Genomic DNA, 21,418 nt, shown 5'->3' with positions numbered 1-21,418 from the left:
TGTGTGTGTGTGTGTGTGTGTGTGTGTGTGTGTGTGTGTGTGTGTGTGTGTGTAGATGTAAGTGGAGCCAGAGAACAGCCTCAGAAATTCTACCCACCACTTTCTTTGGTCTGGGCTCATCAGACTTAATGAGGTTAGGTAGGCTGTCCAGCCAGTGACCCTCAGGGGTTCTCCTATCTCCACCTCCCCAGTGCATACCACTATGCTCAGCTTTTTATATGAGTTCTGGGGATGAACTCAGGTCCTGTGCTTACAGGCAAGCACTGAACTGACTGAGCTGTCTCCTCAGCCCAAAGTCAACATTTTTATGCATTTCCATTTAGTCTCCTTTCTTCCTCTTCTCCCTCTGTCTCAATCTCTGAGTTTACAGAACTGTGAATGTACTTCATTCAATGTCTCCCCCACCTCCAGTTTTCCTATTTTTAACACCTTTTATGGAGGACCTTGAAAATCTTTTAATATTGTTTTTGATGAAGTTTAACAGGAAGTCATTCCAAGGACAAAAAGAAGAAAGATGTCTCTGCTTTCTTGAGTTTTTATTAAGAAAAAAAAAAAAAAAAACCCTAACCGTATGATGTGGTAGCAATTATTTTTGAGCTGTATTTGCAGCGTGGGGGTGGATCTCCGAAACCAGGTCAGTGTCGATCTGCTTTTCTCTGGAGATGACGCGATCCCATTTAGAACAGCTCGCTGAGCACTGATGTCTACGCCCGCTTTCGAACTCAGCAGCTGAAAATGAACCACGCGTGCTTGATTCTGTCTGACTGATGAAATTTAGCAAATAAGCCTCGTTCAGATGGTATCCTTGAAAGAACTTGCTCGACATAGCAACCATCCTAATGCACCCACATCTACCTTTCCCTCTGCCATTCCTACATTGCTGGACCAGTTTCTTTAGAGAACAGAAATAAGGGTGCTGTGTTTTATCAACTCTCAGGTCATCTCACAATAAGTTATGTAAGACATACATATTATATAGGACCATACAACTCCACTTTCTAATCCTTTCTTGGACTCTAATACTAGCCATCCAACTCTCTACGCAGCATTGCCAAGTGGGAGGCAAGCCTGAGCCCTATGCTTGATAATTCTACAATACAGTGATTTTGCTAAATAGCTTGGTGTGCCATCTGTTCATCTCGCCGATCTTCATGTTCCTTATATTTTGAAGAGAATAAAATGGTACCTAGCTCAGAGAGTGTTGCAGACTGAGTGAGGACATGTATGCCATTCACCTGGGGCTGCTGCTCACAAACTGGAGCATCTTAGGGGGGCGCAGATGACATGAGGTGATAGTATTGGCCAAAGGTACTTCCAATTTAATGTATCCAGACCTAAAGTAACATTCCCCCACATCTCCAGCCACCCTGCACTCTCCTGCTAAATGCCTCCTCCTCTTCCTCTTCCTGTCTCTCTGGGAATAGTGAGAGCTCTAGCTCTTGATATTTAAGAGATTTACATCTAAAAGCCTGAGTACCATGGATATCTGAATCACTAACCCAGTTAAAAAATATATGCTGCCCTGAACGCCATAGGCTTTGAAAACCTGTGCCAAAGACTAAAAATGATCAGTGTTTGCTTTGCTGTGAAGATGCTTTGCCCTTGCAAAGACATGGGATCACAGCTCAGTTTTTTACAGACATGCCATGAAGAATGAGGGTTAGAGAGATTCTCGGTATGTGCTGAACAAGCAATGGACCTGGGTTCAATCCTCAGCACTCAAGTAAAAAATTCAGTGGTGGTGTATCCTTGTAACCCCAGAGCTGAAGAGGCTGAGGCAGGAGAGTCTCTGAAGCTCAAAGGCTAGCTAGCTCAGTTAAATCAGCTATGCCCAAAGTCCAAGTGAGAGACCAGGCCTGAAACAAGAGAAGGATGGTACCTGAGGAAAAGGGTGCTCTAGGACTTCCTTGGGCTCCACATGGAAGTATATACACATGTGCCTTACACACTCATGAACATGGAGATACAATCACACACACAGAAACACAGAAACACAGAGAGAGAGACAGAGGAAGAGAGAGAGAAGATCAACCTGAGCTTTGTAGAACATGTTCAGGAAATAGATGAAATTTCTTAATGATTGAAGATATTACCAACATAACTAAAATGTAAAATTTAGCTCAGAAAATGAAAGAGCATATTTTCAAATCATATGTGTGGTAAGAAGGTTAATATATTAATATACAAAAGATATTGAGAACCTCTAAAACTCAACAACAAAAACACAGAAAAAGTGGGCAAGTGGCTTTTCAGAGAAGGTATACAAATGGTCAATAATAAGTACACAGCTTAATATCACTAATTATCATAAACAGCCAATAAAATAGCCACTGACAAGCACCAGAAAGAAGGAAGGGATGCTGGGACTCAAGTATAAAACACTGTAACAACATACAAAAAAAAAAAAAAAAAAAAAAGAGGTGGGGAGAGAATAGATCCTCAAACATTTAAAAATAGAATTACTTTTTTTAAAAACAATTTTAAAACATTTTTGAGGTTATAATAGAATTACATCATTTCCCCTTACTTTTCCTCCCTCTAAATCCTCCTGTTTACACTCCCATCATTTTCAAATTCATGGTCCATTTTTCTTTAATTGTTTTTTGTTGCACACACACACTCTTTAATATAAAGACAAACTTTATGGTACAGTAATCCTACTTCTGTAGATGTACCAAAATAACTCATTTCAGGGACTCAAAGAGACATTTGCATATCTATGTTCATTATCCAGACCAGCTGAAAGGCAGGAGCAGTAACATGTCTATGAGCAGATGAAGAGATGAGAACCATGTATCTATACAAACAATATTATTTAGCCTTTGAAAGGAAATAAATAAATATAATATAAATGGACCTTGAGGACATTATGCTAAGTGAAATAATGTATGCACACACATACATACCCACATATACAAAAATATTGTTCAATTATATTTAAATAAGGGACTTGGGGTGGTCAAATCATAAAGATAAAAACTACGATGGTAGTTACCAGCGTCATAGGAGGGAGAATAGATTTTATGGTTGAGGGATATCAAGTCTGATGCTTAGAAGGTAAAGTGTTTGGAGAATAGATGGTTTTCTAAGTGGGCTTTACCTGTCAGCTTGAGACAACACAGAATTACCTGAGAAGGAAGTTCCAGTCAAGGGCTTGTCTAGATAAAGACTGTCCTGGGAGCTTGTCTAAGAGGCCTGCCTTAATTGTTAATATATGTAGCAGGGCTGAGCCCACTGCGGGCAGCACCATTCTCTGGGAAGGTGGTTCTGCTCTGTATAAGACAGTAGGCTGAGCATAAGCCAGCCAGTGAACCAGTGAGCAACATTTATCTATGACTTGTGCTTCCAATTCCTGCCCTGACCTTCTTCAGTGATGGATTGTGACCTGAAAGTGTGAGCCAAATAAACCTTTTATTCCTCTAAGTCCCTTTAGGTCAGAGTGTTTAATCACAGCAAAAGAATGAAACTAGAACAGGTGGTCAGAATACTTGTACCATGTGTTGAATGTTTTTGATATCACAGACCATCTACACTGAACATAACTTGGATGGAAATTTTTATGGTAATTGTTATTTTATTACCATCAAAAAAATAATAAAAGACAATTTTCCCTTTAAAATAACTCTTCACTTTGTTGCATATGAAGAAAGACAAAGAGATCTATTTGTCTGTGGTGTTGGGCTGGGAAAAAAAATCAAATAGGAAAGTGGAGAATGGGGTATGAGGGCTAAAGAGTTAAGCTTCTCAGGAAATGGGGTATGTGACTACAATGCTTCATATATCCATGGATAGAAATCTCTTAATGAAATGCATAGCTTTGCAGGGACAATATATGCTAATAAAAATCTTAAATAAAAGAAGGGAAGGAGGGGAAAAAAGTTAGACTTTTACATCAATGTCCAAACAACTGCACATTAAAATCAACTGAAATAAAAAGCACCAATTATCCTTCTAATTCTTAAACTACGAGCTCTCTGGAGTCCTATGGACCATGTTTCACTTACATCTAGTATACCAGCTTTGCCCCCTTGCCAACACTTGGTGAAGAACACAGCATTTGTAAGTCTAGATGTCTCTGTCCTATTCAGCTTCTGTCCTCTCTTCTAGAACAGATGCTCTCAAAATCTAAATCTAATTAGCCTACATCACACAAAGAGTTTATTCCCAGGCCCTTCTCATGAGGATTCTACTTCACCTGGCTTTGTGGGGCTCCTTTTATTTTACCCCTGCTGATTTAGGGCACTGTGATGCCTAGTTATGATCATCAACATGATGATACCAAGGTTTCACATACCAAAGTTTGTGAGGCACAACGCTGGGCAGACACACCTAGAGCACCAGGACTCAACCCTTATCATGGTTTGAACAGGCTATTGGAAGAGGGTGAAACTACAGAAAGACAGGCTTGGCTGGAGGAAGCATGTCATTTTTTCCTGTTTTGACTCTAGTCTGCTTCCTGTCTCTCAGGATGTGGGTAGCTCAAACTTCCATGAGGAAGTGCAAGCTTTGAAATTCTAGCTAAAACAATTCTTGAATCCCCATATTGTTTCTGTAGGTATCTGGTCATATGATCATAAAACAAACATAAAATGATCATAAAACAAACACTGACCTATAAACCTGGGGTCACTAACAGCTCCTTCTCCATAGCCCATCTCTGAAAATCTTACTGATCTCAGTAAGTTTACACATCAAATCCTATTTATTCTGTGGCTTAGTTGATAATATCTTTAGTTTCATTTATTACAAATTCAAATATACAGAGAAACATATTTTTAAAGTCTTTCTCCCATTCTGCTTTTCTTCCAGCCTTGATTCATTCTAAAGATAAGCATTTGGTTTGTCTACTGCTTATAAAACTGTCTCAATTCAATGTGTTTATGACTTCTTTAAAGTAACTGTTCTGAAATGTCTCAGAACCACCAGTACCTGGGGGCGGGGGGGAAGCTCATCAAGATGAAGATGGGATAACAGAAAGCCCACACAAGGCCCAAGAATCTGCATCTTAACAAATTTTCATGTGATTCCTGTAGCTTTAGTTCATTCCACAAGGCTTGAAAACACTAAGAGTTAGAATTCTTTTTCTTAATCCTTCCTGATTTTTGTCCTGGTTTTTATGTGATCTGAGTTCTGACTGCGCATGTGTTTGATGCAAATAAAAGAATCTCAGAGCTATTTCAGAGATCAAAGCAGTCAGCTGCTTTGCTTTATAAATGGAGAAAGTGAGACTATGAGGTGGCATGCCGTGGCCGGATGATGGTAAAGCCAGGGCTCAAATCCAGGTCATTGAACTTAAGCTGAGGCTCCCTGGTGTGCAAAGCCTTCTCAGGAACCTCATGGCCATGCTTATGGCACTTGTTTCCTTGTCTGTAGATGCTTCTGAGACCCATAAGGGTGCTGAGGACATTCCAAAGAAGACGTCATAAATCTCAGTAATTCAAGAATAGATAGGGTAGCTATCTTCCAGAGAGATGAGACTTCTAGAGGTGTCGTATGTAGTAAAGTGGGGCAACGACATTATCATCCTCCTCATGCAAATATATTAAATAATGAAAAAATTAAGAAACAAGGTATAAAAGGGAGGAAAGGGGCCTCTGGCTGAGGCAGAGCTGATTCTTAAAAGGCAGTAGTGGGAGAATGCGAATATAGACGCAGTACTCGCAGCTAGGTCTTGTTCTTTATCTGAGGGTTTGGAGCCAGACATCGTACCATACCCCCCAAAATATCCTAAATAATTGAGAGTGGAAGCTAAGGGATGAGGATGTAGTTCACAGTGAGCTTACATAAGACGCACAAGGTCCTAGGTTTGATCACTAGATGAACACGGTTGCTGGTGTTCCTGTTTACTCAGCACTTGAGAGGTAGAAGCAAGAAGATCAGAAGTTCAAGACTGTATTCCATTACATGGAGAGCTGAAAGTCAGCCTGGGATATATGAGACCATGTCTCAGTAAGAATGTAGCTCAAATGTAGTAACCCATACCTATGCTTTCAGCCCTTGGGAAACTGAGTCAAACACTATGAGTCTTGCTTAGGCAACAGTGAGAGTCTATTTAAAAAATAAATAAATACATCATAAATAAATGTGTGATTACATAAGTAAATAAAGTAACTAAAATAGGAGAAAAGGTGATAGAATTATTCTGTAACTTCAAGGTAAATAAATATTTTTATATAAAGAATTATAACTCAAAAATTAAAAGCCATAGTAATGATTACTATATTTGACTACTGAAATTAAAATAAGCATGGAAGAAATATCTCCCATAGGGTAGGAAAATGAAGAACTGGTTAAAAAAAAAAAAAAACCTTTCTTTTCAAAAGAGGAATTACTGATGACTCTTAGTTACATATAAAAAATATGTTCAAATTTATTGACAATAAAAATATACAATTAAATTAAAAATATACAAAATAAAATAGATGTCAGTGCAAACTTTCCTTAAAAAGAACTGTCTAGAAGGTTAACTGGAAACTGTACTGGTAACAACCTTGGAGAAACAGACTCTCTTTTACAAAATAAATACACATTTCCTTTGAAAAGAAATTTGTCAGCATCTGCCAAAGTTACAGTTATGAAGTCTTTGACCAACTATTTCAAGAAATTAACGAAACATGTGGGTAGTCTCTGTTGGGACATTATTTGCAGGGGCAAAATACTGGAGACAACCTAACTCTCTATTTAATAGGGCACGAGATAACTACAACAATGAAAGCCTATGCGTTGACATAGCACAGTCTGGAAGACGCCAGGTGATAGAAGATAGAGTAGATGTATTTGGTTGCTATGGAAAGAGGGTACTAGGCAGATGAAGAACAACATGGAAGGAGATTTTATATTTCATTTTATATTTCCTTTTTCATATATGTTATTTGTTTTGGGCAATATGGGGATTAAGCCTACTTCCTTTATATTCTACTATTGAACTATGTCTCCAGTCCTCTTTTTATTTATTTTTTTCTCTGGAAACAGGGTTGCCAAGGGTGGTCTTGAACTCATTTTGTAAGGGCATGCCTCAAGTTTATGTTCTTCCTGCTCTTCCTGCCACAGATCCGGCCTAAGTATTATTAACTTTTTAAATTTTTGAACTATACAACTGTATTATCTATTTAAAACTTAGCTTATTCAAATAATTAACCATGGAGTCTGTTAAAAACACACAACGTTTCTATCAGCTTTACCCCCTCAGAGCTTAAGTCTTTAGGATGGAGCCTTCTCTACAGTTGTCACATAAGGAATAATTCCTATCACTTTAGCTCTTGCTTCTGCATTTGAAATAACAGCCCAAAGCAGCTCTAACATGGGAGATCGAGTACAGAGCAGACCACCATCTGCCCAAGCTTTTCAAGATGTTGTCATAATTATTACATGGCTTTCAGGAAACAATTTGTACAATTTATAGCCTTGGCTGGTGTCTGCTCCTGTGATTCTTTTTTGTACCGCATACTTTTTAAAAATTAAAGAAAATAACCCATTTTGATCTCTGGGTGACAAATAGGTGACAAGGAGGCAGACAGCCCTCAACCATGTCATCCATGCTGTGTTCATGATGCATATGGAGCAATGATATAGATATTTGTGGAAAGAACCCATAGAAAGAAAAATTACACCATGTTAAGTTTTAAAGTCATAAAAAAATCTTTTCTCTCATCTACTAAAGTTGAATATATCCACACTCCATGCCCCAGCAATTTCAAACTTAAAGGTATATGAGGAAAAGCATGTGCAAATGAAGGCACATACAAGAGCATCTTTAGAAGGGTGTTCACAGTACTCCAAACAGGACAGTACTCTTGCAATCACTGAGACTGAGAAGGGTAGGTAAACTTGTGAAGTGTGCCAAACACAAAACTCTATACAACGATGAGAAATGAGACCTAGGATTCGATGCTACAGCCTCACAATCAGAATGCTGTGCTAAAGAAAAAAGACTGAAAAGTAGAACAAATGGATTGATGTTATTTATGGGTTCGTTTTGGTTTGGTTTGGTTTTTGAGACAGGGTTTCTCTGTGTAGCCTTGTCTGGACTCACTCTGTAGACCAGGCTAGCCTCAAACTCACAGAGATCCCCCTGTCTCTGCTTCCTGAGTGCTGGGATTAAAGGTGTGCACCACCAGCACCGGGCTTAATTTATGGGTTCTGTATCAAGAACTGACCTTCAGCTTTGGAACTGTTTAAAAGAGTTGCTGGTGTTAATAATGATGACATGGATGGCTGCTGCTAGGAATCACTAACCTTTAACACCAGTTAGAACACAGCCATCAAAATTATGTCTTTAATATCTAACTGTTTTGTGCTTTTATTGTACATTTAAAAACTTAAAAAAAAATCATTCCAAGCCAGAACAAGCCATGTGTGAGTTTTGGATAAGTCATGGTCTTAACTTCTGAAGAAATGTTTTTCCTGTCTGTGCTAAAATACCAATCAAATTCCAAACATAGGCTCTCTGCAAACATTCCTGAGGAATTGTGCAGAAGTCTGGTTTAGTTTGACACTGTAGAGGGCTTCTTAGTCCCCAAGAAAGTAAGAAGCAAGAGGAAGCAGCTACCAAGCTGTGAGGAGACTGTACCTGCAGTCACGTGTCACGCTCAGAAACCCCAGATGACTGAGATTTCCTACCAAAGCTAATTTTCTAGATAATCAAAACTTCTCTCATTATAAAACTCCTTCATTTAAAATCATTTTAATGGAATCCTTCTAAATTGTATTTCACACATCCCTGACTTTTTGAATGTGCACAAATAGAATTTAACCTTTGCAACAAATGACAGCAATAACAATAAGTACCATCTTATGCCAGGTGCTACCCCAAGCGCTCTCTCTAACACATCCGTCCATCTTATTTGTCACAGAAATCTTATGAATTAGGTCTTCTGATTATTCCCACTTCAAGTATGAGATTCAGGGTGGTTAAATAAAGGTCACACACACACACACACACACACACACACACACACACATCATAGTGAACAGTGGGAAAAGGCAGTGACTGTCTCCAGAGCCTGAGCTCATGACCCTAAGTGGGGGATTTTTACTTCTTTTATGTATTGGGATGGGTGCACTCATGTGTGTCACACACATGTGGCAGCCAAAGGTCAGTGTCAGGGAAGTTTTCTCCAGCTTATTTGTAGAGATTGGGTCTCTCCCAGGCCTGGAGTTCACCGACTGGACTAGGCTGGCTAGCCAGGAATCTTCCTCTCACCAACATCACCACCACCCCCCACTGGGATTTCAAGGAAATGCCTCCATACCAGGCTTGATTTTTTTCCCCTTAAGCATAGGTTCCTTCAGCTCTGGTCCAGGTATGCATGTCCATGTGGCAAATGTCCTAACCACTGAGCCAGCTCCCCAGCCTATGCCCTCTTTTCCGTGTGCCTGGACATGCACTTGTATGTGCAGATGCACTTGCCTGTGAGAGCATGTGTGGAGACCAGAGACTGACCTGACTATAGCTGCTTCTGAATGCTACATATGTCAACATCAGAGACTAATACTGAGCCTCAGATTTGGCACCAGTCCCCAGGGTGACCAGTCTGCGATCTGGTGGCAGGTTGACTACACTGGACCACTTCCTCCATGGAAAGGACAATGCTTTATCATTACTGGAGTAGATACTCATTCTGGTTATGGATATGCCTTCCTTACATGTAATCCTTCTGCTCAAACAGCATCCATCATTATGGTATTCCACATAGTATTGCTTCTGACCAAGGAACACATACCACAGCTATAGAATTGCAAAAATGGGCCCATGATCATGGAATGCACTAGTCTAACCATGTTCCCCACCATGCTGAAGCATCTGATGAAAGATAGAATGGCCTTTTGAAGACACAGTTAAAGAGCCAATTGAGTGGCAGCAGCCTGGAGGACTGAAGAAGTGTTTTCAAAAATCCAATGTATGCTTTGAATCACTATACAATATATGGCATGGTTTCTTCTGTAATAGGGATCCATAGGTCTGGGAATCAAGAGGTCACAAAGAGAATGTTTCCATTCACTATCACCCCTACTGAACTTCTAGGAAAAGTTTTGCTTTCTATTCCTGATATCTTAACATTTGTTGGCCCAAAAGTTGTGAATCGAGTGGTGGGGAGTGCTCCTCTCAGGAAGCACAGCAAACATCCATGGGACTGGAAGCTCAGACTTCCCCCAGCCACTTTGAGCTTCTGATGCCCTTATGCTAACAGGCTAAGAAAGAAATAACAGTGTTAGGAGGGGTGATTGATCCATATTGCCATGAGAAAATTGGATTTTCCACAATGGAGATAAGAAAGATCATGTCTGCAGTATAGGAGATACTTTAGGGCATCTCTTGGTGCTACCAAGTCAACGGAAAACTAAAGCCTAATCCAGGCAACATGACTAAGGGCACAGACCCTTCAGGAATGAAAAGATGGGCCATAACTCCAGGAAAAGAGTAAAGACCCAAAGAGGACCTTGCTGAGGGTGGAGGAAATACAGGATGGGTAGCAAAGGAGGTAGTCATAAATACCAGGTAAGGCCACGTGACTTGTTGCAGAAATGCAGATTATAGTAGATGTGTTTCTGCCATAGTTTGTTAAGAATGTATTTACACAGATATTTTTGTTTTCCTTCCTCAATTTCTTCAGCACATAATATAAAATCAATAAAGAGAATGTAAGTGTTATCATACTTGAGCTTGGGATACTGAAAGACTGTCCCTTAAGGGACAATGCCACCTATTCTAAAATTTATAATATATCTACACTTGTAAAAGTGATAATTATATCATGTTGGGCATAATTATGATAGGGTTATTGTTTTCATTTGTAAATGAAAGCATGACATAAAGAGATATGAGTGTGTGTCAAGTTGAGGAGGTGTGGATTTGTAATGGCTAATTTTGGTTGTCAACTTGACTATATCTGGAATTAACTAAAATCCAAATGGCTGGACATTTCTATGAAGATTTTATTTCTTTTTTTTAATAATTTCTATTTTTTATATTAATCACAGGTTATTTACTTTGTATCCTAGCTGTAGCCCCCTCCCTCAATCCCTCCTAATCCCACCCTTCCTCCCTCATCTCCTCCCTGCCCCTTTCCAAGTCCACTGATAAGGGAGGTCCTCCTCCCCTTCCATCTTACCCTAGCTTATCAGGTCTCTTCAGGACTGGCTGCAATGTCCTCCTCTGTGGCCTAGCGAGGTTACTCCTCCCTTGGGGTGGGGGAGGTCAAAGAGCCAGCCATTGGGTTCATGTCAGAAATAGTCCCCATTGCCCTTACTAGGTACACACTTGGATACTGAGCTACCATGGGCTACATCCAAGCAGAGGTTCTAGGTTATATCCATGCATGGTCCTTGGTTGAAGAAACAGTCTCAGAAAAGACCCCTGTGCCCAGATATATTTGGTCCTTGTGGAGCTCCTGTCCTCTCCAGGTCATACTAACTTCCCCTTCTTTCATATGATTCCCTGCACTCTGCCCAAGGTTTGGTTATGAGTCTCAGCATCTGCTTAGATAGACTGCTAGGTAGAGTCTTTCAGAGGCCCTACGCAGTAGGCTCCTATCCTGTTACTCATTTTCTCTTATTTCCAATGTCCATCCCATTTGTCTTATTTTATTTCTTAATTAAACCATTTTTGTAAGTTGGAAGACCCACTTTTAATCCAGATCTTTTGAGGTGGGAAGATATACCTTGAATCTAAGTTACACTTTTTTCTGGCAGCCTATATAAAGGACATGGAAGAGGGAAGCTTGCTGCCTTTGCCTTCTTGCTTTTACTGGCAGGCATATACTGAAGACCAGCTGAGACATCCCACCTCATGGAATGAACAATTACTGTATTTTTGGACCTTCCATTGATAGACAGCCATTGTTGGACTAGCTGGACAAGAGCCTATAAGCCACCATTCTAATAAATTTCATACATATAGTAATCTCATAGGTAGAATGAATATATATTCATTCATTCATACACACACACACACACACACACACACACACACACACACACGTGTATTCATCTCCAGTTTAGTGTGTCCAGGATGAAATCTTGGACTTCTGCATTCCAGACACAGACTTTGCCTCTGAGCATCATCCCCAGCCACCTTCATCAATATTGTACAGTCAAGCTGTTACCAGTATTTGGCCATCCTTAAAATAATCTAATAGAAATCTGTTTTCATTTTTTTAAGCTCTCAACAGTTTTAGGTCTTTCTACTTAGCTAAAATATCCCATGGAGTTAGATCAACTTCTTTATCAGTTTAAGGAACCTCTCAGGTTTTTTTCTTTTCCTTTCTTTTTTTTTTTTTTTCTTCGAATTTCCATACTTTCTCTTTTCAGGAAGTCCATGATGTTCATCAGATTAACACAAACACTCCTCTGCTGGGGGCCATCTAGCCTGCAGTAGCTCTTTAGAAAATCTCAGGTTCTCACAGATAAGCACAGAGGCATGCAGAGTCATTTTCTGTGAGGTTTTAGCACTGATGCCTGCAGAGAAGAAGGAGCCATTGTCCTTACCCCGTCTTCAGGCTGACCAAGGCGTCCTCGACTCCCCTCTGGTTGAATTTGGTCATGTACTGGTGCATATAGGGGTAGTTGTTCCGAATATTCCTCTCTGTACTTCCATTGGGTACTGTCCCAAATCGGAAAGGAGGGGAATAGTCATGCGGTCTCTGAAACTGGAGGGGGTGTTGGGGAAGAAAAGGTGAAGGGAAGAGAGAGAAGAAACAGTGAGCATTTGTACAGTGACAGAAGTTCAGCATGGAACAGTACAGAAAGGTGAAAAAGATCCTTTCAGGCATTCTTTGTCTTCAGTCACACCTTTCGTGGGTCTGTGATCTCCAGGAAGGTGGAAAGTGTCTGGCTTTCATTTTTATTTCCATTTTCTATTCTATTTCCCAGACCTGAGAATAGGGCTTGCTCTGTTGCTCAATAAATATTTGCTGGGGTTATCTTACTTGTGCTATTAAAGAGACTAGCACCCTGCTAGGCATACAGTTGACATCAAGATATGCAGAAGAAGTTAAGGGTGTACTATTCAAGTTCTTTTATTTGTTATACAACAATGTTTTTTTCTTTCTTTCTGTGAATACTATCAATCATACCTTGCTCTCAACTCCAGAAAATGACTGCATACTATCACTCACTTATCCTCCATTCTTTCATTCATTTACACAGGCAGTATTTGTGGCATCCTAACAGTTGCCAGCCATAATGCATGGCTCATGGCAGACTCAGGGACAGTTTGTAAGCCAAAACCTCCACTGACTTTGCTTCCTCTCAGGTTTGCATGGAAGTTTTCTATGATCCATAATTTTTCTTGGCTAACTGGCTGATATAAACTGTCCATAGTTTGTGCACGTGCATTTACATATGTGTCCATTGTGCTTGTATGCATGCATGTACATGTGTGTGCACGTACGTGTGTCCATGCATATGTACATGGATGTATGTTCATGTGTGTGCAGGTGCTCATGTGTGTACCTTCATGTTCAGTGCAGATGTCAACCTTAGACATCATTCCTCAAGACAAAATCCACTTTGTGTTTTGAGGAAGGGTCTCTCACTGAACCTGGAACTTCTCAGATAGTTTAGTGTGGATGGAGTTCTGGAAGAAGACACTTGGCTGACTGAGCTGTCTCTCCGGCCCTATGCTCCCAGATTTAAAACATTCTATTAGTATAACATTAATTGCAAAGAGTAGTAGGTTTCTTTAGAACATTTCATGTATGTGTATAAATGAACTTAGATCATGTTTTAGGGGATTCAACACGATTAGAAGTCAATTGATGTAATTTACACCCTAGAAAGACAATTCTCCTTAGAGGCAGGACAGGAAGGTGTCAAGAGAATTAGCTGAGACTGTCACATCCCAACTTGGAACCATGGATAAGTCATTTCATGACATCCTGTCTCCAAAACGTCTTTGAAACCTGTAGTAGGGACCACACCAGCAATTCCCTTCTAGGTTTACTAGCAAGACTGAAAAACATACATTTGCCAAATAGCTGCAATAGAGAGAGCATTAGAAACTAACACAATAGTACGTTTTGTTCATTGTGGGTAAAAATAATAGCTCAAGCTGCATTTTCTATAGATGGTGAGTTCTGAAACTAGAAGGTAATGGTCACAACGACCCATGTTTTGTCCATTTGGTTATTTTACAATGACTGACACTTCCTCAGAATTAATGGGGATAACAACGTGCCCCAAACTTCTAAAAATATTGGTCATGCAACCTCACAGCAGCTCAGGTTTGAGATTAATCTTACAGCTCCATCCATTTTGTAGATGGGGACACCGAGGCTTGGGATATATGACCTGTGAACAAGCTAGGCATGGTGGTGCGCACCTGGATCATAGCTCTCAGGCTGAGACAGGAGGGTCACAGTTTTAGGGCCAACCTGGGCAATGCATCGAGATATTGTCTCAAAAATAGACACAATAGAGATGAAGACCTGGGTGTCCTGAAAGGGTAAGGATGCCCAGCAAAATGAGGACCACAACCCAGGGGTTCTCTCCAACCCGCAGATCTACATGCTTTCCACAAAACTAAGAACTGCCAGCAACAGTCTTCAAGCTCACTCAAGAGACAGATCAACCAGAGGCACGAGTCTTGTTTCTAGAACTCATACTTCTTTTCACTGTTAATTAAAAGTTCCAGTTGAAAATAATTTTTATGAAATGAGACATGCTGCTGCAGAATTAGCAGCTGTCACTGGATCTGTGATAAGGGGATGCCCATTGTCTAAACTAGAGTCTCTTCCTTGAGTGCACCTTGCATTTGTGAGAGAACGTGTGCGTGTACATGTGTGTATGACATGCACATCACATGTGAGTATGTATATGCGTGCATGCACGCACATGCATACAGGTATACGTGTGTATGTATATGTGTCCATTCGTGTGTGTACTGTGCGTTTATGTGTGCAATCATGCACATGTATGCATATAGGTGTGTGTGCGTGTATGTGCAGCATAAGGCTCTGTGTATTCACTCTGCCACACAGCAACCTTGCTCATCCCCAGAAGAGAAAGCACAAGCCCAGACTGCCGTGTACAGCAGCTGCAGGCTCGGGGGAACAGTACTCATAGCACTCCTCATAAATCTAGCTGTTGTAATGGCCATTCTCAATCTCCAGAGACATGGAGAGAGGGTCTACTCGACTAAAAGCCGTCCCATCCCTTCCCTCTTCAGCTGCTGCAAGATGCAGCTTTAAGATGCACTTCCCCCTTGCCTCTGATTTACACAGAAACAGACAAATCCTAAGTCTCTGTGGTGGTTCCTACATCCTAAGACATCAACAACAGTCCCCAGCCAGCCAGCCCCGATACCCAAAACGTTCCTCACTGGACCAAAGCTGTAAGTTTTTAAAACAATTCACCTTATACTTTTCATTGCTCCCTGTGCACGCACACACACAAACATGTGCGTGCACACACAAGCAAAATTTAGAGGTGCTTATTCTTTCTACATGAAACATGCTCTGATGACATAATTTTTCTGGATTTTAAAGTATATTCATATATTTTAAAATTGAAATAAAATTCATGTGACAGAACATAAAAGATTTTAAACGAGTCATTCTCTGGCATTAAACACACTCACTTCTCACTTTGTGCCATTATCACTATTAACATTCATCCACAGCGAGTTCACAGTTTTAAAGCTTCCAAACATTTCCATTAATTCTGGGGCTCACTGAAGAGTCAGGGCCCTCAGCCTGAGGAGTTAGGGTCATGAGTGGCTCATTTTTCTCAACCAGATCTATGCTGTAGGCGTCCCGCGTTTTCTACTGGAGTGATCTCTGGAGAGACTTCCTCCCAGCCAGGCACCCATGCAAGCAGAGAGGCAGCTGTGGCTTCAGTGAACATAGGGGTGGAACAGAGCCTCTGATGTCAGTGGCACCACAGAGCAGCAAAGGCGTCGCAGGGTTCAGATCAGGAAAGCTCCTCTCCGCTCCTCAGCTCCCATGGTTTGGAGCAGTCCATGAAGCCCACTGAGCCTGTCTCTCATATCTATACACTATGCAGGGCTTTGGAAATTAGTCATAACATGCTTGAAATGCCATATAATTTGGTTGCTTCATGAAGATCATATTACATGTTTCACACTGGTCACATATGTGTTGTTCTTGGAAACTGTCATCACTCAGCATAGCTTTGGCCTGTCTCCTCCCAGTAGGCAAACATCAAATCTTTTCTTAATTATCTTTTATCTCTATTCAGTCTGAGGACTGGCCTGAAGGCCATGTAAGTGTCTAAGACATGGTTTGCATTTATGATGGAGGGGATAGACACAAAGATAAGAAATATTATTTTCAAAATAAATTCAGCGATTAACCAGGTCATTTCTCCAGCCTATATTCTTATGAAGCCAAAGCTACAGACTGGTAAAGAAGACTCTCCCATGACTGTAAATTAGAAATGCCTAGTAACTAGGATCTCAATTCCTAGTATGCTCTTCAGTGAGTCAATCATGTGTGTACAGGTGCATCTGTACCTGAGGTCAGAGGGTGATGTTCAGTGTGGCTCCTCAGGGGCCATCCACCTTTTTTGAAACAGAATCTCCAGTAGTCTGGAACTTTCCAAGCATGCCGGGCTAGCTGGCAAGTGAGCTGCAAAGACCACCAAGGCAGCCCCTCCTAGCACTGGGATATCAAGCAGGCACCACCATGCCTGGCCTTTTTAACATGGGTCCTGAGGATCGAACTCAGGTCCTAGGGCACTGCAAGACAAGCCCCTCAACAGCTGAACTATCTCTGTAGCACATACCACATGCTTCTCAAGGGGAGACCAAACAGATGTTGTCTTTAGCAAAGGAAAGATTGGTCAGAGGTTTCCTTATCTGGACTGTGAGCTACCTCAAGGCACCGTGACTGTGAGAAGAGAACACAGGTAGGGAGCTCCCTTACCTGAGTCCAACCTAAATCCCTGCATGGGTAGTTGCAGAGTCCAACTCTGTAAAATAACTTTTCCAGGCTCTGGAAGTGGAACAGTTTGAATAAGTAGTGATGACAATGACAAGAAGTAGGAGAAGAAAAGAGAACAGGGAGGACGGAGGAGTGCAAAGAGGAAGTGGGAAGGAGGAAGTAACATGTAAGTAGTCTACCACGCATGGTGAGAAGATTATCCTTAATCCTCACATCCACCTTGCCAGAGCAGAATTCACATATTCCTTTGTTCAGAAATCGAGCCCTGAAAATAATAAGATATGGGACGTCCTCCGACCATCAGAGGCCAGGTCAGGATTTGAACTCAGGTCTACGTAATCCCAAACAAGATAATCTGCCTCTGAGAAGTGGATTTACTCTGTCAGTGTGGTTCTCGGCATTTTTGAAAGGGTCCTCACCAACATCCCAGATTTCCTTTATTAAGGTCTCCGGAAGCTTCTTTCAGATCCGACTACTTGTTATGTCTGCTCACGTTTATCTGAACACACCATGGGCTTCAAATGTGTTTCTTTCAGAGCAAGCACTAGTTTAAAAGACTCTCAAACCTGAGCGGTCACGCAGGTATTCATGATTAAAACAACAAAGCAAAAACAACCCCCGTGTACCATATTAAAACAAATTGATTCAATACAGATTTACATTTTGCAAACTTGCCTAATGTAGCTGCCCTTAATCTTCTAGGAGCATTTATATTATTTACCCAGAAATTTTCTCCTTATCGAATTGCATCACACATTTAATTAAAGGAGCTATCAGCTTGCGTTCAACACTCTGCACATGGGAGCTGAGCTGGGTCCCATGGGAGTGCAGCATCTGCTACTGAGTGCTTCCAAGCCAGAGAAGGTCAGCCACAAGATTGGTGCTTTAAATTTGTTTTCTCGAAAGCAGTCAAATTATTTAGACTTCAAACCATAATGCAAGGGATTTTGTTTTCTTTGTTTTTGAAAATAGAAACAAAGGAGCTCTGGAAATGGCTTGGTAGGTAAGATATCCACTGCACAAACTTGAGGGTCTGAATTTGAATTCCCAGCACCCATGAAAGAGTTGAGCATGAAGGCGTACACCTATAACCCTAGGAGACTGGGGAAGGGAGAAGGGGCTAGAAATAGTGATCCCAGGGGCTTGCTAAACTTAGTCAAGCCAGTCTACTCCGAAGAGTGAGCTCCTGGTTGTGTAAGAGGTCCTGTTTGAAAAGCATTATATGGAGAATGACTGAGGAAGATAATTTGCATTTGACCTCTGACCTCTATGTGCACTCTCAGGAGCATGACAGAAGGCAAAACAGATTTCAACTGAGTTTGTGGAAGAGTCTTCCATTCAGAGTAGAGTTCCCTCCTGCCTTCCCCAATCCCTTCCTCTAGGAATTGCATCTTTGACCCTGTCATATGGAGTCATTGAATTGCTATTCAATAACTTGTATCTATAGAAACTTCAAAGAACTTGAAATTGACATAGTTTTCCTCAACTTGACATAAACCTAGACAAGCCTGGGAAGGGGAGATCTCAACTGAGGAATCTCTTCCCTCAGATTGGAATGTCTGAGGGGCATTTTCTTAATTGCTAATCAATGTAGGAGGCTCTGCTTCACGCCGAGAAGGAGGTCTTGTAGATAAGAAGGTAACTAAACATGAGCTTAGAAGCATCCTCCATGGTCTCTGCTTCCATTCTTGCCTCCTGGTTCCTGCCTCCAGCTCCTGCCTTGGCTTTCTGTGGTGACAGATAAACCTTTTCCTCCCAATGTTGTTTTTGGTCAGTGTTTTGTCACAGAAACAGAAATCTAATGAATACAAAGGCACATGCACAGCTCCAGCATCTTTTGACCTCCAAAAGGGTGAATCCTAGATTCACAGTAGTCCCAGCAGGCAGTGAGGTAAGGTGATGTGGTTAGTCCTAGTAGAAAGGCAATAGAGATATAACTTTTCTGCCTCTAGATGTGATACTTCAGTGGCCTGTAGATGCCACTTGCTTTAGATTTTCTAATCTAAACCATGAGCCAAAACTTCAGATGAAAATGACTTGTGATGATAGACTCCACTGTAAACAAAACTGGGAGATAGGGTGTTAAAAGGGGGTAGGAGACTGGATGAGGGTCTGTCTGCTGGTCCAACAGAGGAAAAGTCCGTGTCACTGATTCTGAAGAGTCTGCTTGCCTTCAGTTGTTCATCTGAAAAGAGAGGGGGACCTGGGCCTTTGTACTGCTCATACTGATTATAAGTGACCTCAGTGGTACTGTTGCAGTGTTGAAGGCCCTTGCTATGAGCCTTTATCAGCAGTGCACTCAAAGAGTAGGCAAAGGTGCTAAGGACACAGATCTAGAGAAATTCCAGTGGACTCAAGAGAGGAGTACTCATGTCTAACATAGCGTTCTTGCATTTATGAATTTGGCCAACACTTTGATAGCAACCCCCTCCCCAGGTGCTTTAATGCTATAAAAAGAACTTTTCTACCAGAGCCTGGAGGGGCAAGCCAACTACTCAAGAGACTGAAGCAGAAGGACTACAAGTTCAAAGCTTGTCTGGTCTACAGAATGACTTCATAGCCAGTGTGGGCAATGAAGTGAGACCCAGTCTCAAAGCAGGAAGAAAAATGAGGTCTGAGGATGCAGTGGCAGCATGCAAGTGGCCCTCAGTTCAGTCACACTACTGAAAAGAAATCAAAGAGACAGACAGACAAACTGACTGACCAACTCTGAGCCCTCTCCTTCCTGAGGCAATTTTAGCCTCATCAACTTAACCCCTTGAAATCCTTCCCTGCTCCACACTTCCCTTTTCTTGATGTTTACTTGTTCATTGTTACTTATTCCTACTAAAAATTCTAGTTTCTCCAGGGCTCTGACTCAGTCTGCCAAGTTCATCCCAGTAGCCAGGAAAGATCTCTCTGAACGCTTGATATTTTCTCTCCAACCTGAAATTCAAGGAACAGTGACTACAAAAAGATGAGGGCAAAAATGGTCCACACAGGGGACCCAGGAAGCCCAAAGGCACCAGGCTGGGAATGAGCTTGCAGTGTGAGGGAATGGGGAAGGGAGCTTTGGTGAGAAAGACAGAGGGGGTGAATGGGAGGAGGTTGGAACAGAAGGGCATCTAGTGTAGCTGTGTGGGTAGCTTTGCAGTCCTCTAAGAGAGGACAGGCACTCCTGGGTGACCTTTGCGAAGGTGACTCCATCTTTGACCTCTCGCTGTCTCTCCATTTCTAGGACACTGTGTACCTCTTTCTCTGAGAGTGTATGCTATGGATAAGCTGCAAAAGCTTTTCATGGACTGATTTTCTACTCAGCAGTTTGTTGATGAATGCCGAAAGGGTAGATGCAGACTTATGTCAACAAGATGCGACAGGGAGGTTTTATAAAGAGACAAATTATCCTCACACACGAGACAGAAAATCTCTGCCACGATGCAGGCTCAGCACTGCTGAGTTTAGCAAGTCGAGATTTGTTTCCTGAGCTAAAATTTCAATAGGAGAACGAACCCGCTTTACCTCTCTTCATCCTCTGTGTCAGTTTCTAAAGAGTCACTCAAACCCCCAGCCCTCTCTGGGATTCAGTGCAGGATAGGGAAAGCAGGGGCTCTGGCACCCAGCTTACTGAGGCGGGGTGTCACAGAGCACCTAAGAAGAAACAGAGAGTGATAGAAACCTCTATGCTCATTCCACAGACTTGGAAGTGCGCCTGACCAGCCTGGCTTGATTGTACAGTGAATAACAGATCAAATAATTGTGTCTCTGAATAGAACTTATAGATGACTTTAAAAATGCCATATGCCAGGAATCTAAGGCATGCCATGTATACAGAAGGCAGGAAGTGCCTATAACCCTTCTCCCAGCATTTCTTCTTGTCCTGGCATCACAACCTCCTCGATATCAAATCCCTGAGGAGATGAGTTTCAGCCAGTGCTACGGGGTAATCTTGAGCTGCAGAGCCTCAATAGAAGAATCCTTAAGGCCTTACAAAGGTGAGAAGCAACCACACAGAGAAGCTGGGATTGGGAATCCAGCCAGGCAGTGGGGTTTATGATGCCTTGTCTGCTTTATTTTATAAATATGTGTTTTATGAGGGAAAACTCCTACTTTTGAGTTACAGAGTCCAAGGACAGGCCCTTAAACACTCAAATCACCCCTTTTGAAGAGAGCAGTTAGAATGAAACCTCAGTCAGCAAGAAAATGAGGTCTCCTTACCTTCTTGTCACTGAGGCCTGTCACTTGGTCCACAAACTCCTCCTGGATCATGAAAGCAGCCAGGTTAGCTGTGTAACTGGCCAGAAAGATGACAGCAAAGAAGGCCCACACCGACACCATGATCTTGCTGGTTGTGCCTTTAGGATTCTGAACAGGCACAGAATTGTTGAAGACCAGGCCCCAGAGGAGCCATATAGCTTTTCCAATGGTAAAAGAAGGCCCATGGGGAGCTGCAAGTAGCGGAAAAAAAAAACAGTCACAGCAATTCCTCAGAGTGCACACTCTGTGTGTGTGTGTGTGTGTGTGTGTGTGTGTGTGTGTAC

The 21,418-nt window shown here is 41.6% G+C and overlaps 1 protein-coding gene across 1 annotated transcript in view; it reads right to left on the bottom strand.

Annotated features, from left to right (window-relative positions):
• Positions 1 to 21,418, bottom strand: part of Grin2a (glutamate ionotropic receptor NMDA type subunit 2A) — a 413,092-nt gene that overhangs the window by 53,978 nt on the left and 337,696 nt on the right. The window contains exons 9-10 of the mRNA XM_055597755.1: positions 21,096 to 21,325; positions 12,487 to 12,647 (exon numbers count right to left, since the gene is read on the bottom strand). Of these exons, the coding sequence (XP_055453730.1) occupies positions 12,487 to 12,647; positions 21,096 to 21,325 (391 nt within the window). The remainder of the gene's footprint in view (positions 1 to 12,486; positions 12,648 to 21,095; positions 21,326 to 21,418) is intronic.

Source organism: Psammomys obesus, unplaced genomic scaffold, assembly GCF_907164565.1.
Source record: "Psammomys obesus unplaced genomic scaffold, mPsaObe1.curated_primary_1811, whole genome shotgun sequence".
Taxonomy (NCBI): Eukaryota; Metazoa; Chordata; class Mammalia; order Rodentia; family Muridae; genus Psammomys; species Psammomys obesus.
Note: the sequence above shows the minus strand (reverse complement) of the source record. Positions and strands in the feature narration are given on the sequence as shown.